This window comes from Myodes glareolus, chromosome 12, assembly GCF_982192425.1.
Source record: "Myodes glareolus chromosome 12, mMyoGla1.1, whole genome shotgun sequence".
NCBI lineage: Eukaryota > Metazoa > Chordata > Mammalia > Rodentia > Cricetidae > Myodes > Myodes glareolus.
The window spans coordinates 6,971,089-6,986,596 of NC_142037.1; the positions used below are offsets into that span (position 1 = coordinate 6,971,089).

Genomic DNA, 15,508 nt, shown 5'->3' on the forward strand with positions numbered 1-15,508 from the left:
AGACTGCAGTAGGAAGACCTTAGGGCAGGCTGCATTCTAGGCCTGGCCACTGGAATCTTTGTTGGAGGGGGCAGGAGCACAAAGTCAGAGCAGTGAACTCTCACACTGCCGCTCCCCTAAGCAATTGCTGGATGCATCCAGAGGTGCAGAAGAGTAAGCTGGAAGGGAGAGAGGGGCTAGGTTAAGCTAGAGCCGGGCAGTCTATCAATAGCCAAAGTCCAGGGGCACAGCACAGGCTAAGCTGCGGGCTTCCCACGTGAGCTGGGATGCAGAATCACCCTGCAGTGAGTAGTCTGTCTGTTGTAGCAAAGAATCTAGAACAGGATAGGAGATGTAGGAGACGGGTACCACAGTAGGCTTGGAGCAGGAGGCTGCACACTCCCCAAAGACCACTCATCGAGTTCCTGGCAGCGGACTTGTGTCTTCCTTACTAGTAGGGAGGTGACGTTGCTCCCATGGCCCTGGGGCAAGCTGTCCAATATCTAGAAAATTGCTTCTCTGGGAAACAAATGCTTTTGTTTTGTGTCATAGCTGTTTGCCCCGTCTTATTGTAAACACTCCTATCCTGATCAAACTACCAATATGACATGACCGCGTGAGGCACTGGGGAAAGATGTGCCCAAATTTGTGCTTGGGCCAGCAAAGCTGATTCTGGCACACCACTGGGTAGGGCCTGACCTCCATGCTTGGGGGTAAAGCTTAGTGTGTGGCTTCCACATAAGGAGATGCCAAGGCCACTGTGCTGCACAACAAAGCACAGAAGCAGTGGCCTCACAATAAGCTCTAGTTCCGCCTTCTCTTGGCTTTGTAACCTTGAATGGGTCATTTCACCTCTGTTAGGCCTCAGTCTTCTCATCTGAAAAGTGGGGCTAATGACAGTTCTGAGGGTCAGGTAATGGTGAATCCTGGCCTGTGTGTTGACCTAAACATTACTTACTACTGTTAATCACACAGAAGATTTGAAATGTTTGCATGGTCATAATTTAGAAAGGAAAACCTAGAATTCCTCAGGGGGATTGTCTAGGTTTGCTTTTTGCTATTGTAATATTGGATTTTCTTCAACACTGAGACTATGCATCTATTTATTTGTTTATTTTTGCAGCGTCGGGGATTAAACCCATGAACATACTAAGTGTTGTACCACAGAGTCCCTACTCCAGAATTTTAAATCTGCAGACCCAGAAATTAACTGGAATTATTCGTGTACCTATGCCTTCTTTTCTAGAAAAAGGGGCCATGACACATCTAAGGTTCTTTAAAAATGGCTGTAGGTTTTCAAACTACACTTAACCCTCTCAAAGACTCTAGAGCTTCTGGCATGGAGAAGTGCAGAGTTCCTACCCCACAGAAACTGCCCAGGAGATTCTGCAAGAGAGGAAAGGATTGGAGAACACAAGAACCAAACAATGTCAGGGGCATCAGAGGGCAGCAGTTGAGAGCCCAGCAAACCCCTCCCTTCTTGACGTCAAAAGGTGGAGAGCCAAAAGAGAGCCAAAGGTCTCCTTTCCACTGTCCGCTCCCAAGGGACCCATGGTAGCCTATCCCTGCTTGCTCCCCAGCCTGTGCGGCTCTTCCCCAAGTGGTCCTCCTCTTGTGTCATCCTGAAGAGGTGAGGTGTATCCCATGGGTCACTGTTGGGTGGGTGATTAAAACCACTGCCTCCTGCTGCTATGATCAGTGCTGTCATTTAGCTTCTGACTTATGTCTGATTCCAGAGTCAGTTCAAAGATGAGTCCTGGTGGGCTTCTATGTTGAGCAGGAAGCTGTGTTTTAGGCTCTTATCAAGACCATGGAGGAAGGAGACAGGGCCTTTTACAACCCAGCTTTTCTGTTTTATTTATTTATTTTTGTGACGCTGGTGATCAGCTCTAGGTCCTCAAAAATACTGGAAAATTTCTTCACCACAGAATTTTCCTCTTATTCCCTTGAGTTTATATTTTAAGCTGTTTACATATAAAATTTATATTTTGCTTGGTGGTGAATTCATGACTTGCCCCACCGTAGCCAGAGGGGTAGCTGGAATTATAGGAATATACTCCTATTCCTAGCCTTGTTTCCTTTTCTTTATCTCTTTGCGTATATGTGTTGTTGTATGATGTATGTATATGTGTATGAGTGTGGGTGCATGTGTGCCATGACAGGTGTATCCAGGTCTGAGGACAACCTGGGATGTTACTTTTTGAAACAACTTGTTTGAAACAAGGTCTTTAATTCACTGCTGGTGTTCGAGGCTACCTGGCCCGTGAGCAACTGGGGATCCTCCCAGACCGCCCTCCTACCTCACTGTAGGAGCACTGGGGTTAATACATGGTTTCTAGGGGCTTGAACTCAGGTTCTTAAATTTGGGCTACAAGAGCTTTATCTATTGGGCTGCCTCGCAGTAATAAAATCCGTTGTGTGTGAAGTACAGGGCACAATGAATGAGTCTTCAAAGTGTTTTTCTTTCCTTCTTCCGTGTGTGTGTGTGTGTGTGTGTGTGTGTGTGTGTGTGTGTGATGCACGCTTGCGCATGTGGAACACCAAGTTTGATGTCAGAAAATCTTCCTCTGTTGTCTGCATTGAAGCAGGGTCTCTCAGTTGAACCTAGAGTTCACCAATTTTGCCAGTCTGACTAACCAGTTCACTCCAGGGATCCCTGTCTCTGCCGTCCAAGTGTTAGACTGTAGGCATGGCTGCTCTGCCTTATGGCCTGAACTGTCTGCTTACACTCTGAGAGGAAATTTGTCTTCTTTATACCACCATGTATTTTTTTTTGTTAATTTCAGAAGTAAAGTTTCTAACTAACATAGTGAACATCACTGGGCCTTGTTGTGAGTCCAAACCTTCCAGGTTCTCATGGCCATATTCTTTGTGTTCCTAACTAATGTAGTGAACATCACCGGGCCTGTTGTGAGTCCAAACCTTCCAGGTTCTCCATGGCCGTGCTCCTTTGTGTCCCTCAAACCCTTTGGAAAAAAATTTTCCCCTAAGAGGACCAATTCATTCCATATTTCTCTTTATAAAATTTAAAAGTGTGTACATGTTATACATGCGTAGGTGAATATGGCGATGTGTGCACAAAGACGGGTGTTGCTGTACTGGTCTGCCACTCTTCCGACTTACTCCCTTGGAATGGAGTCTCTCACTGCACCTGAAGCTCCAACTCAGGTCCTCATGCCTATGTAGGAGGCACTCTTGCCTAGCCCTGGTGTAGGAGGTTCTTCTGTTTGTGTGTTGCTTTCATTGGTTGAATAAAGAGACTGCCTTGGCCTTTTGATAGGGCAGCCCTCAGATAGGCGGGAAAGACAGAACTGGATGCTGGGAAGAAGGGAAGTGTGGCAGATGCTATGAATCTCCGGCCTGAGACGGACATAGGTTACAACCTTGCCGGTAAGTCATAGTGACGTGGTGATATACAGATTTAATAGAAATGGGTTAATCAAGATGTGAGAGTTAGCCAAAAAGAGGTTAGAGCTAATGGGCCAGGCAATAATTTAATTAATACAATTTCTGTGTGGTTATTTTGGGGGCTAAGCTAGCTGGGTGGCGGGACGCGGCCCGCTCCTCCTCTTACTGCATAGCCCTGTGTTTTCCTCTCTGTTTTCTCCTTTCTCCCTTAATTCTTCTAACATGTATGTCCCCGGTATGTTCTGTGTAGTATGCTGGCTGAGGAGATGTAGCTTTCCCCACTGACTCAGCCTCCATCCTTGGCAGACGATATAAAGAATGGTAGAGGCTCAGGATATAATTCAGTTGGTAGTTCATGTCTAGTATCTCTTGACTTGGTTCTCCGATACTGCATAAACCAGGTGTGGTAGTGTAATCCCAGGACTGCTTGAATGGGGGATGGAGGACCGGAATTCAGTATCACCCTTGCCTACATAGGTGTTCAAGGGCAGTCTAGGTACATAAGACCTGTCTTACAAAAAAGTACGTAGAAGATAGAAATGCTTCAGACACAGGACCCAGAGGATCCAACCTGATTCTGACCTGAGAGCCTCCCTGGCATCAGAAGACACCATGCAAGCTTCTGATGCTGAACGTGGGTCAAATAGTCCCAAGCTAACTCAGAATAGAGTATTCTAAGATTTTTCTTTATTAACAACATCAAGGTATGGAGGGTGGGAAGAAGAGAGTGAGCTGGGTGTGGCCATGCTTTTTTGGCACCTAAGTCATACCCCAACCTGTTCCAGCCTCTTAAAGGCCATTGGTTGAAGGAGGTTCCCCATCAAGCTTCCAGTGGAGGGAAGCAACCCTAAGAGAAATATACATGGGTATAATCTGCATGGGAAGTAGAAAAAGACAAGACCTCCTGAGTAAATTGGGAGTGTGGAGAGCATGGGAGAGGGTAGAAGGGGAGGGGAAAGGAAGGGAGGGGAGCATAGAAAAATATATAGCCAAGGCAGTCTCTTTATTAACCAATAAAAGTAACACATAGACAGATGATCCTCCTACATCACCATGAAGTCCTATCAATATGGCTTCTGAAACAAAATCCAAACAAGGATTCCAATAGACATTCTGACATGGACGGAGAGAGCTCATAAGGCCTCAATTCTAGACAAAGAACTTCAGGCAGCTAAAGAATGCTGAGAGTGAATGAGTGTGAGTGTGTGTGTGCACATGCATGAGAGAGAAAGAGAGAGAGAGAGAGAGAGAGAGAGAGAGAACTAAATAAAAAGTAGCCATGGAGAGCAAGGGGTACATGGGAAAAATTGGAGGGAGGAAATAGTAGGTGGGGTATGATGTAAGAATAATTTAATTACAAAATTATATATATATACACACACACACACACACATATATATATAACAAAAAAGAAAAAAGTGTTTGGCAGTGAACAGGCAGGAGCCACTGGAAGCAAGGGGGAGAACATGAAATATAATGGGTACCCAGCGAGCTTTTAGAAGGTAGGGTGGTAACAATTTGGCCAGAGGTCAAAAATTGGAGTGTTGAGTTAGTAAGGGAGTTCAGTGAAGGCCCAGCTTCCACTACTGTGTTACACACACACCTTTGTTTGCCTTCTGTTCCTCACGTGTGAAACAGAGAGGGTAACAGGGGTGTGGATAAACGAGAGCGTGGACAATTATAAATGCCACACTTCCAGTGTTTGGGGCAGTGTGCCATTCACCTGTGTACACAGCCCTGGGTCACTTTTGGAGAAGAATGTCACCATTATATATGTCTTATTTCTGACCACCCAACTGTGAAGAAATAAATCCCCATCCAAACTGGTATCCTTTTCCGTGACCCAGTGGCCTGTGTGCTTCCTCTCTCGCCTTTATGTTGGGGGAAGAGGAATGCAAAATGGAAGGGAAGCGTGGGTGGGTGGGAAACCTGAAGGTGAGTATTGAGAGGATTTTCTTCTTTCTTCTTTTTTCCTCTATTTTTCTTTTCTTTTTTCTTCTTCTTTTCTTTTCTTTTCTTTTCTTTTCTTTTCTTTTCTTTTTTTGAGATAGAGTCACTGTGTGGCCCTGGTGCCCTGGAACTCACTGTGTAGACCAGGCTGGCCTTGAGCTCACAGAGATCCACCTGCCTCTGCCTCCTGAGTGTGGAGGTTAAAGACGTGACCACTAGGTCGGACCTGGTATGGAGAGAATTTTGGCTCACAGTTGGAGGGGATACAGCTCATCAAGGCAGGAAAACATGGCAGCTAGAGTTTTCTCCGTTGTGGTAAAGGACTCTGGACATATCTGAGCTAATCAGAAAGTAGAGAAAGTCAGAGAGTGGGGTGGGATACAAACCTCAAGGCTTGTCTGCAGAACCATATCCCCTCCAGTCAGGTCCCACCTCCCGAGAAGGCCCCGAATCCTCTCTAGACAGCACCAGGTGCTGGGCAGTAAGGTCAACAAATACAGAAGTCTGTAGGGGTACTTCACACTTCCACTCTGCTGGGTGGTAGCACACGTCTTTAATCCCAGCACTCGGGAGGCAGAGGCAGGCAGATTGCTGTGAGTTTGAGGTCAACCTGGTCTACAAGAGTTAGTTCCAGGACAGGCCCCAAAGCTACAGAGAAATCCTGTCTCAAAAAACTACACACACACACACACACACACACACACAAACACACACCAAAACAACCAACCAAACAAACAAACCAAAACCAAAAGCAAACACCACTTCCACTCTAACAGGGCAGAGCCCGAGCAACGAAGGTGTTTCAGGTGAGGACTGTGTAATTGGCACAGCTGAGTGAAGTTTGGGGCCTAGCTAGTGAGCAGCGGCTTTGAACTGTGAGGATCATAAAATAGGACAAATTAGAAGAAAAACTACGACTCTAGGCACCTGTGAGAAGCCACTGGGTCAGAGGGCGCCTCGGACGGCTCTTCAGTCTTTAGTGAGAGCCACAAGGGCCAGGTAGGAACGTGGACACGTCACATTGTCTTCATTCTCTTATTATTGTTGCTTTTTATTTCCATGCTGAGAATCAAACCCAGGCCTTGCATGTTCCCAGCCCTTAAATTTATTATTTTATTTGAGGTTCCTAATAACCCCTGGTAGGTTGGTATCAGTGTCCCCATTTTCCTGATGAGGACAGGGAAGACAAGAGGTTATTTGTAGAGTAAGCCAATGTGGAGTTAAGAGCCTGCCTCCTTCAGCCCTGAAACTCCAGAAAATGGCTGTAGGCTGTTCTCCTACTGCCAAGCAGGCCAGGATCCAAAGTCATTTTACAGAAACACCCCCTGGGGCAGGGGGCAAGGAGGACTGAAGAGGGTGCAGAGGAAGAAAAAGTGCCCATGAGGTGACAGCTACTCAGGATGGGTGAGGGTTCATGGGATACATTACATTGTACCTCCTAACTTCTGTGTTTGGAAAGTCTCCACAATAAAAACCAAGATGACTCGGAGGGTGCCCCCGCACCCCATCCTATACAAGATAAAGTCAAATCGGGCTTCAGATTTGTCCTGTTTTAAAATCTCCTCCTGTAGGGGTAACCAAGGTGAGAATCTTGCTTAGACTCCATTCCCTGGCAGCTCCGAAACCTCAGGGTGGAGTCCTGTCCAGTCTCAGTTTCATTTGGAAAATGGGGTGAAGATTCTAACAACCCCACGGCGGTGGATAAAAGGTAAACCGGCTGGCTATAGTCTGAAACACATGTGAGGTCACTACCCATGACATGGGATGCATAGATTTGAATAGAGAAGGAAACCTGGGCTTTGCCCTGTGGCCTTACTGTTGGCTTCCTGGACTTTGCCTCAGTTTCTCTGTGAAGGTCAAAGACAAGAAGAGGGGCCTCAAGAAGCTTTCGTGGAAGCTGGTCATGGTAGCGCATGCCTTTAATTCCAACACTCAGGAAGCAGGGGCAGAAGATCTATGCGACTTTGAGGCTAGCCTGGTCTACAAAGCATGTTCCAGGACAGTTAGGAGAAACCTTGTCTCAGATAGGGGACAATAAATAGATAGATAGATAGATAGATAGATAGATAGATAGATAGGTAGGTAGGTAGGTAGGTAGGTAGGTAGGTAGGTAGGTAGGTAGATAGATAGATAGATAGATAGATAGATAGATAGATAGATAGATAGATAGATAGATAGATAGATAGATGCTCCTGTGAACTGTCTTTGGGCCGTTCAAACAGGCTGTCCAAAGGGCCCTGGGTTCCTACTGTATCTAGGCTGCCTGCTTCAGGCTCAAAGTGAGAGCGAGCTGGGAAAGAGGGATCTGCTGAAGCCTGGAGAAGGCGGTGGGAGTTTTTCAAAAGGAGGGTCCTGGAGGCCTGTACCAACCCTTTGGAGATGGGGAAGTGTGTGTGTGTGTGTGTGTGTGTGTGTGTGTGTGTGTGTGTGTGTGTGTGTAGAAGAGGAACAGGGAGATGGTTCGCAGCAAGAAAGGAGTGAGACGTGATAGTGATGGGATCCCTGAAAGCAGGAGAGGTGAAGACGGCTTGGGGTCCTGGACTGGCCTGGGTTTCTGGTATTTTCCAGGCTGTTGGGATCCGGAGCGCCGCCTAGTGGACAGGCTCGTGGTGCAGGCTCCAGCGGCTGACTACTAAGCAGGGGCCCTCTCCCCAGCCGCAGAGAGGGCAGAGCAGCGGAGGAGGGGACAGCTCCGGGGCGCAGCGGGGAGGGACGTGTGTTTCTCCTGGGAGGCTTGAGAATCCGGCCCAACTTGCAACACAACACATACTGACACCCGGTATCCCTCTAACTCCGTGATGAGTGATTTGGCTCCATCCTACATGTCTGGTGTGTGTGTGTGGGTCCTTCCTGCCCTTAACCCCCAGCCCCGAGGCTCTGCAGTTTGGCTGCCTCTGCCTAACTTCTCTGGGAAGAGGGTCTCGTTAAAGTTTTTAAGAGGTTTTATCTTGGTTAATAAAATGCCAAGAATGGGCATGAAGGCCTGAACGTCCCAGTTGTCTTCCTGAAGGTCCCAGGCTTGAATTCCAGGGCTGACGAATATTTAGGCCTTCCCTGTCTGAGAGGGTCCTGGCGGGAAAGGCGGGAAAGGTGTAGTGGCCCAAAGACGACGGCCCAAATATGCAAGGCCATGGTGGGTGAAACTTGTGGGTCTCAGTGCCAGCGGCCTGTGGCTGGTGCTGGTGAGAAAGACAGCAGCCTGGCTTTCAGATTCCATGCCACAAGCCTTGGGGTGTGGGCGCTCTGGTGGCATCATCTCCTCCCCAACCTGGTGCTGGTGGAGTTTGTGCAAGGGCCTGGAGATGGTGAGCCATCCCATGTTCAAGGACCCTAGAGAAGCCCAGGACAGCCTAACGTCTCTCCTCTGAACCAGAGCGACGGTAGGGTCGCATCGCTCCTTCTTAGGCCTAGCGCCGGTGCCAGGGTCTCAGCCCTTCGGGGAAGGCTGTACCCTTCCGGGAAGCAGAAAGTCCGCTTCTGCGGCCTTCACGAGGTGGCCGGGTCCGCTCTGTGTGCCACCCGGGAAAAGGTCCCGCATCTGTTAGACTGGTTCTAAGGAGGGGGACTGAAAATCTCAGAAGCCACTAAGTCCTGTGCAAATGGCACCATGGCCCCCGGTGGCTGTTCCACACAAGGGCTAAAGCAGAGGGTAGATTCTGTGCGTGCACCAGAGGCGACAGAGAGAGCTAGTGCCGAGGGAACCCAGAAACTCGGAGAACCCTGGAAGGCCTGACTCCAGCAGGGAGCGTGTTGTGGGGTGCTCTCTCTCGGCTGCTACTTTTTGGTCCCGGGATCCCTCCGTAGGACGTCCTAGCTTCAGCGCTCCCAACAGCTTAAGAACTACAGCTCCAGTCAAGGCCTCCCGGTCCCGCTGTTACCGGAGCATTCCTGATGCTGTTCTGCCCGCGCTTCTGGCTGCCGGGTGGTGAGGCTCTAGTTGGGGAGAAGGGAGAGAGAGCTCCGCGGGGATCCACACAGGGATCCTGCCTGTGCGGATGTTCCAGAACAGCACGGATTAGTTCCCGTGAGGCTGAGCAGGACAGCCAAAATCCTCACACCGCTGAGTTTAGAAGGGGCTTCCGGGTTCCTAGCCTTGGAACGCACTCTTTAACTACGGTTAGGCTGCTGCACCCACTGCAGAACTCCGGACGGGGAAAACCAGCCTCGGTTCAGGCCTGCCACCCGCCCCAACTCCCGCAGGAGGAAGGAGTCAATGTGGGTGAGGTGGGCAGGGTGTGAAGGGGTTTGGGGTAATTCAACTACTTCTAGGTCCAAAAAAAAAGCAGAACTCACTTCGTTCCCGAGAGACAAGAAGGTCCTGCGTGCTCTCTCTCGGCCAACAAATGCCTCCTATCCCCGCTAGTAAGCCGCCTGCCCCAGGCCTCGGATGCTTGCAATGCAAAAGGGGGACCGGTCAGGCAGTCGCGCATCCCCGGGGCTCTGGCCCCACCGGGTGAGTCTCAGCCTGCTCGGCTTTCTGCACAAAATGAAACTCAAATGTCCCCCTCCCCGCAAAAAAAAAATCCTTAAAAGAGGAATTTAACAAAAACCAAAGCCTCTATTTTTCCTGCTTTCACTTTTCACAAACCAGCTTCTGAGAGACTTAAATAAAAACGAAATGAGCAATTAGCCGAGGATACTATCTATCCACACTGTGAATTCTCTCTTGAAAAACATTTCCCCCCAAGGGCCAACAACCATTCTGAAGCTTTAGCCTATTCAAGAAAATCCCAACAAAGCAGTAGGAAATTCAGCCACGATCCTGGGCAGAAGGTAGCAGGGAGGTCCCAGGAACCGTAGCGGCCGAAACCGCTTTAATAAAAGTAAAAAAAAAAAAAAAAATTAAAAAGATAATAAGAAGTAAAACCTTTTAATACATCAAATATACGGAATTTTAATCTTTAAAGCGATACATTGTCTATTATTTTAGCACATGACGTAAACCTTGTCCCCGTCTCAGCGGGTGGACTTAAAAATTAAAAATAGTTGTGTTCCTTTTAAAGAACAAAATAAGGCAAATGAGGTTTTGGAATAGAATTGTTTTTCCTTTTTTTTGTTTTCTTCCAGAATACATACAAAAAAATACCCATTCTCTTTCGATGGTAATACACCTTAAAAATAATTGCAATTTGAAATCAGAGCTGACAAATTGTGACTTATTTTGTTTCGTCTTTTTCTTTTTTTATAACAAACATGCATGTAAATTTGAGTTTCAATCAGACATTAAATAAGAACGCACAATACAATCATAGCAATTTAAAAGTAACATTAAAGAGAAGATCCTAATTCTGTAGCGGTTTTGTTTTTATTTATACTCTACAAGGGATAGGAGGGTTTGTTTTCCACATATTTACCCTCGAGTTTTAATTTTCTTCCCCTCCTCCTTTTAACCTACGGAGCTCAAACTAAATAATGCACTTTTGAACCATGGGTCCGCTTGGAGCTAACATAAATAAATACCAACGTTCACCGGCGAAGTCCTCAGATGAACACTTTCTCAATTATTTTTCCTTCTTTTTCTATAAAAAGTCAAATGATTTTTTTTAACTTTTATAAAGTTTGGGTGGGGGAGCTAGAGGTGGATGGAAAGGATTTCCCGTCCAGGCTCTTTCGCTGGTTGGTGGTGGTGAATAGGTAAGATTTAGACTTTCTTTTCGCTTCCACAGCCCGGGTCTTCCGCTCCAGCCTGAGTCAGGAACCTCGTCCGGCTCCTGCCCCTCCCTCGACTCCTCCCCTCCCCCCAGCTCCTTTTTCTCCCTCCACATTCCCCCGGGTCACCCTCACTGGTACCCCAGTGCGGAGGCAGTGGTCAGTCTCTGTCCGTAGAGGGCGTAGGGGGAGTAGTAGGGTCCGGTGGCAGCGGGTACGGGCACTGGGGCACCGGGCGTGGGGAGCGGGCTCTTGGAATACGGGTGGTAGCGGCTGCTGAGTCCCAGTGCATGGTGGGGGCTGCGCAGCGCCAGGGTCCCCGGGCTGCCTGGTGCGCCCGATGTGGGGATGTGCATGTGACAAGCCATGGCTGCTGCGGCGGCGCTGGCGAGAGACGAAGAACTGGGGTAGCCAGACAGCAGTTTATCTGTCCCAGGAAAGGCCGTATGGGTCCGCAAGTGGCTCAGCAGCTCTTCCGACGTGGCGAAGCGCTTGTCGCACGGCCCATTAGCTGATACCCAGTTGCAGATGTGGGGGAGCGGGTCGTTGGGGAGCATGAAACCATAGGGGTAGAGAGGGTGGCCGGCCAGGGAGGGTGGTGTGGCGCCCGCAGCTGCAGCAGCGGTCAGCGAGGAGTGCACACCGTGCAGTGGGTGCGTGGGGTACACCAGCGGGTATCCCGATTTGAGCGCCGCGGCTGCAGCGGCCGGATCGTGCGCACAAGAGGCGCTGGCGGCCGCAGCTCCGGCCAGGTGGCTGGCGCAGTGGTAGCTGAGGCAGTATGGGTCCCGGCACAAACTGGCTGTCATCACGGACGGCGGCGACGCCCCGGCCAGGGGACTTGAACCGGCTGGCTTACTGCAGCCAAGAGAGCCGGCCGCAGCCGCCGCCAGCTGAGCCCCTACCAGGCTGCCAGGCTTGGTGGGGTCAAGTGCCACGCCGTGGGGCAGGAACTGGGGCGGGTAGCCAGCATAGGCCCCAGCTAGGCTGCCCGGGTAGGTCATGCCCGCGGGGGGTAGAGGGAACACTGTCTGGCCCGGTTTGTAGGGAGACACGGGAGCTACCAACCCGGAGCCCAACACCGACGACGAGGTGGGCGCGCTGGGGCCAGAACCCGAGGTGGAGCCGGAAGAACCGCCGCAGTCCGAGCCTAGAGCCTTGGCCCCTGGACCCCCGTCCGAGTGCTGGTTCACATCCACGTTAATTCCGCCGCCGCAGCTAATCCGCCCGTGTGCCAGTCCCGCAGGTACCCCGTCCGCCGAGGAGCCCCCGGCGCCCTTGCTGCTGCCACCGCCGCCAGCTTCGGGATCTTTCTTGTCGTCCTTGCCCTCTGGGCCGCCCCCGGCGGAGGGCAGCATGCCTCCAGGCGAACAGGCCGAGGTGCTGGAGCTGGGACTGCCTGTCCTGGGCGTAAACGGCTGGCAGGTGGCGCTCGGTACCCGGAATCCCGACTTCTCCGCAGAAACACCGCCGCCGCCACCGCCACCGCCACCTCCGCCGCCGCCTCCCGGCTCCTTCTTATCGGAGCCAGGCTTGGAGTAAGGCTTGAAACTCGACTTGTCTTCCACGCCGATGTCGCTCAGTTTCAGGGGGCCCGACTTGGCGTCCTTGTCGCCCCCAGCTCCACCGCCTGCACCACCCGTGCCGCCCCCATTGGAGGCGACCGAGGAGAGTTTGGAAGAGGGCGAGGGGTCGGGCTTTCCTATCTGCGAACATGTTTGTGCCAGCAGCGCCAGTGGGCTCTTCTTGGCGTCCAGCTGCGGAGTCAGACGGTGAGGGGGTCACACAGAGAAAGAAGGGGGAAACCCTTTAGAATCCCGACTTTAGGGTACTAATGCCCTCCATAATAACCCGCGAAAAGCTTCTCAACTTCGAGGCGCAATTCTAAGTGGCACCCCACTTCACATCCACCCGCTAAGATTCTCGTCCTTGGGAAAGATGCCAGACCTTCTGACCGCTCTAGGATCCTTCCTGTATTCTTTCAGCACTACTTATATTTGGAAACAATCTCTCGCAAATGTTTTGGTTTTCATCTCTTTAGAGCCAGAACTGTATCCCCTTCCCGGCACACACTCCTTGATTCTAAAGAGCAACAAGGGCTTGAGCTGTTGGCGCCTCCGAGGCTGTGTAAATATACTAGCTTCTGGAGAGCTGGAGGAAGGCGACTTTGGAACAGTATTCAGGCCCTTGTCAGCCTAGCGGCCGATGGGGGAGGATTAGGTACATAGGGACTATAATACAAAAAGGGCAAGTTTTGGTGGCTTTGCCCCTTAGAATTTACATCCCATTCCATTTCGTTGCCCTTTCCGAATAAGGGGTGAGGAAACGCTATCCTTTTCTCCCATACTGGAGCTGAATCACTCCGCCCCCCGCCCCCCTCCGCCCCAGATCCCGTGGGAAAGAAACCCCTCAGGAAGGCAGGCCTGGTAGGGGTCCCAGCTTGACCCAGAAAGAAGGTCCTTACCTCGATGGGGCTGACGGGTGTGGAAGGCAGGGGTTGCAGATACTCTGGGTGCAAAATGTGGCCAGTCCGTGCCGTCAGCATCTTCAGCACCTTGATGGGCAGGCGGTTAGCCTGACGCAGGGGATCAGAAGGGGGCACGGCGTGCACAAAAGGCTTGGTGCTGCCGGCCGGGGACGAGCCTGAGCCGTGGCCGGAGCAATTTCCAGAGAGCGCGCTGGTCCAGGCAGGGTCCGCACTGCCACTACTGCTGCCGCCGCCGCCGCCGCCGCCGCTGTGCTTACTGCTTCTTAGGGCAGAAAGCGAGGGCGCTGTGCTCATGACCCACCCGCGCGCATGGGAGCAGCGGGGGGAGGGCTCCGGGACGCACGGGGCGGGCTCCGGGTTGCGCGCTCGCCCGGGGTGCGGGAGCGGCTGGATGAGGAGCTGGCTCGGCGGACGCGGGTGACCCGCGCGTCTTCTCGGAGCCTGGAGCCAGAAGCGAATAATCCCGAGTGGCCCACAGGGGAGCCGTAGCGGGGCAGGAGGAGCCGGGTGGAGTGCGGGAGTGCCCCGCAGTGCGCGGTGTCTGCTTAGGGCTGCGCCCTGCGCTATGCTCTCCCGTCCCCGAGCCGGCGCTGCGCTCCGCGATGTGAGCCGCTGCCTGTCCAGTCGGGGCTCTGGCGAGGAAACTCACTTCAAAAGCAGCTGCAACAAGGGGGAGATTAAAGCCTTTGCCGCCTTCCAATCAAATGGGAGCCTGAGGTGATTGGAGGGTCAAGGGGATGTGACGCGTCCCGCGCCGCCGTCGCCGCCGCCGCCGCCAGGATTCTCAGAGCTGGTTTTAATGGGCAGCTCCCTCGGCTTGTCCCCTCCCTCGATTTCGCTACCCGGACGAGATGGACATTTATTCTACGTTTGCCATCTACCGCCTTCCTTCTTTTTCGTCCTCGTCGTTCCTCGTTTTACCAGCTGGAAAACAAACTGAAACCTTTGGAGGGAGGGGCTGCGTATGTTCAACAGACTTCGGGCGGATGTTGAGAAGAAGCACTGGCAGAAGTGTGGATACCAACTGAACGGTCGACTCCAGGGATGCGTGGGTATCCGCACACCAATTTCTTTTCAATTTCAGTTAATTGAGATCTCGCGTGGCGCGGCCACCTGGGAAAGGAAAGCCGATGCCGGAGGAAGTGTGCCCGTCCGCTTGGATTTCCTGAGGTTCCGTAACAGAGAAACCAGAAGCTAGAAGGGCAACGGAGGGAGTGGCTGCTCGTCCAGGCGTCGTGCGCTGGGCTCTCCGCCTTTCTTGATCACGTGACATCCGAGGACGCGCAGATTGGGGCAGAAGCGGGGGTCACATGTTTCCCCTATTTCACACTCAGTCCCCCCCATTCTTGCTCTCCTTTGCTACCCTCTCTTTTCCCCACCCCACCCCCCGTTTCTCTGGGCATCTCCACCCCTCCATCAATTGTCAATGTGCCTCGACCGCAATCAATCAGTTATTTGTCAGCTCTTGTCAATCTGCCCGTGATTTATGTCAGCTTTTGTTGCTGATTACAAGGCGGGTGAGACTTGAAGAGAAAAAGAGAGACCGAGAGTGAGACAGAGGAAGGAAGAGACCGAGAAGGAACTAAAGAAGGGTGATAGAGGAGCAGCCTCCTGGTGTGTGTGTGTGTGTGTGTGTGTGTGTGTGTGTGTGTGTGTAGGGGGAAGAGGCTCCCATCGTCAGGAAAATGAAATAGTGAGAGTTAAGTGCGCAGGTGCACCCAGGATGCCGAGTCGGACGCACCGGCCTGGAGTGTGCGCCTTCCCTCCCCGTGTTGGAGAGACAGACACCTTGGGGTGCTTTGGTAAATCAAAGCACCCAAATATGCTCTGGGTAACAGAGTTCGGGGGCTGTTTGGTACCTAAGAACAGCGGCGGAGAAGACGTCTAACACGGGAGGGGTTTTTTGTTTTTTGTTTTTGTTTTTTTTTTGCCTCTCTGGGATAATCCCTCCCGGGCATGTAACTTGAGGATGTCCGGCTGCCGCCCTCGGTAGTGTGTCCCGACCCCCAGCTCTGGAACTTCTATCCAAAGAGC

The 15,508-nt window shown here is 51.5% G+C and overlaps 1 protein-coding gene across 1 annotated transcript; it reads right to left on the reverse strand.

The window, feature by feature from the left end:
• Positions 1-10,191: 10,191 nt before the first annotated feature.
• Positions 10,192-14,691, reverse strand: Znf503 (zinc finger protein 503). Its single transcript, XM_048426491.3, has 2 exons — positions 13,451-14,691; positions 10,192-12,743 (listed from the first exon to the last, which is right to left on the reverse strand). Exons 1-2 carry the CDS (start codon positions 13,766-13,768, stop codon positions 11,118-11,120), a joined length of 1,944 nt encoding a protein of 647 aa, XP_048282448.3. The 5' UTR covers positions 13,769-14,691; the 3' UTR covers positions 10,192-11,117.
• Between the last annotated feature and the right edge of the window lie 817 nt (positions 14,692-15,508).

What these genes read in the sequence shown, in the direction of transcription:
- Znf503 (XM_048426491.3), bottom strand. Translation starts at nt 13,768, where the DNA reads ATGAGCACAGCGCCCTCGCTTTCTGCCCTAAGAAGCAGTAAGCACAGC. An exon ending in CACCCGTCAGCCCCATCGAG is followed by an intron (nt 12,744 to 13,450) that starts GTAAGGACCTTC and finishes CTGACTCCGCAG; the next exon opens with CTGGACGCCAAGAAGAGCCC.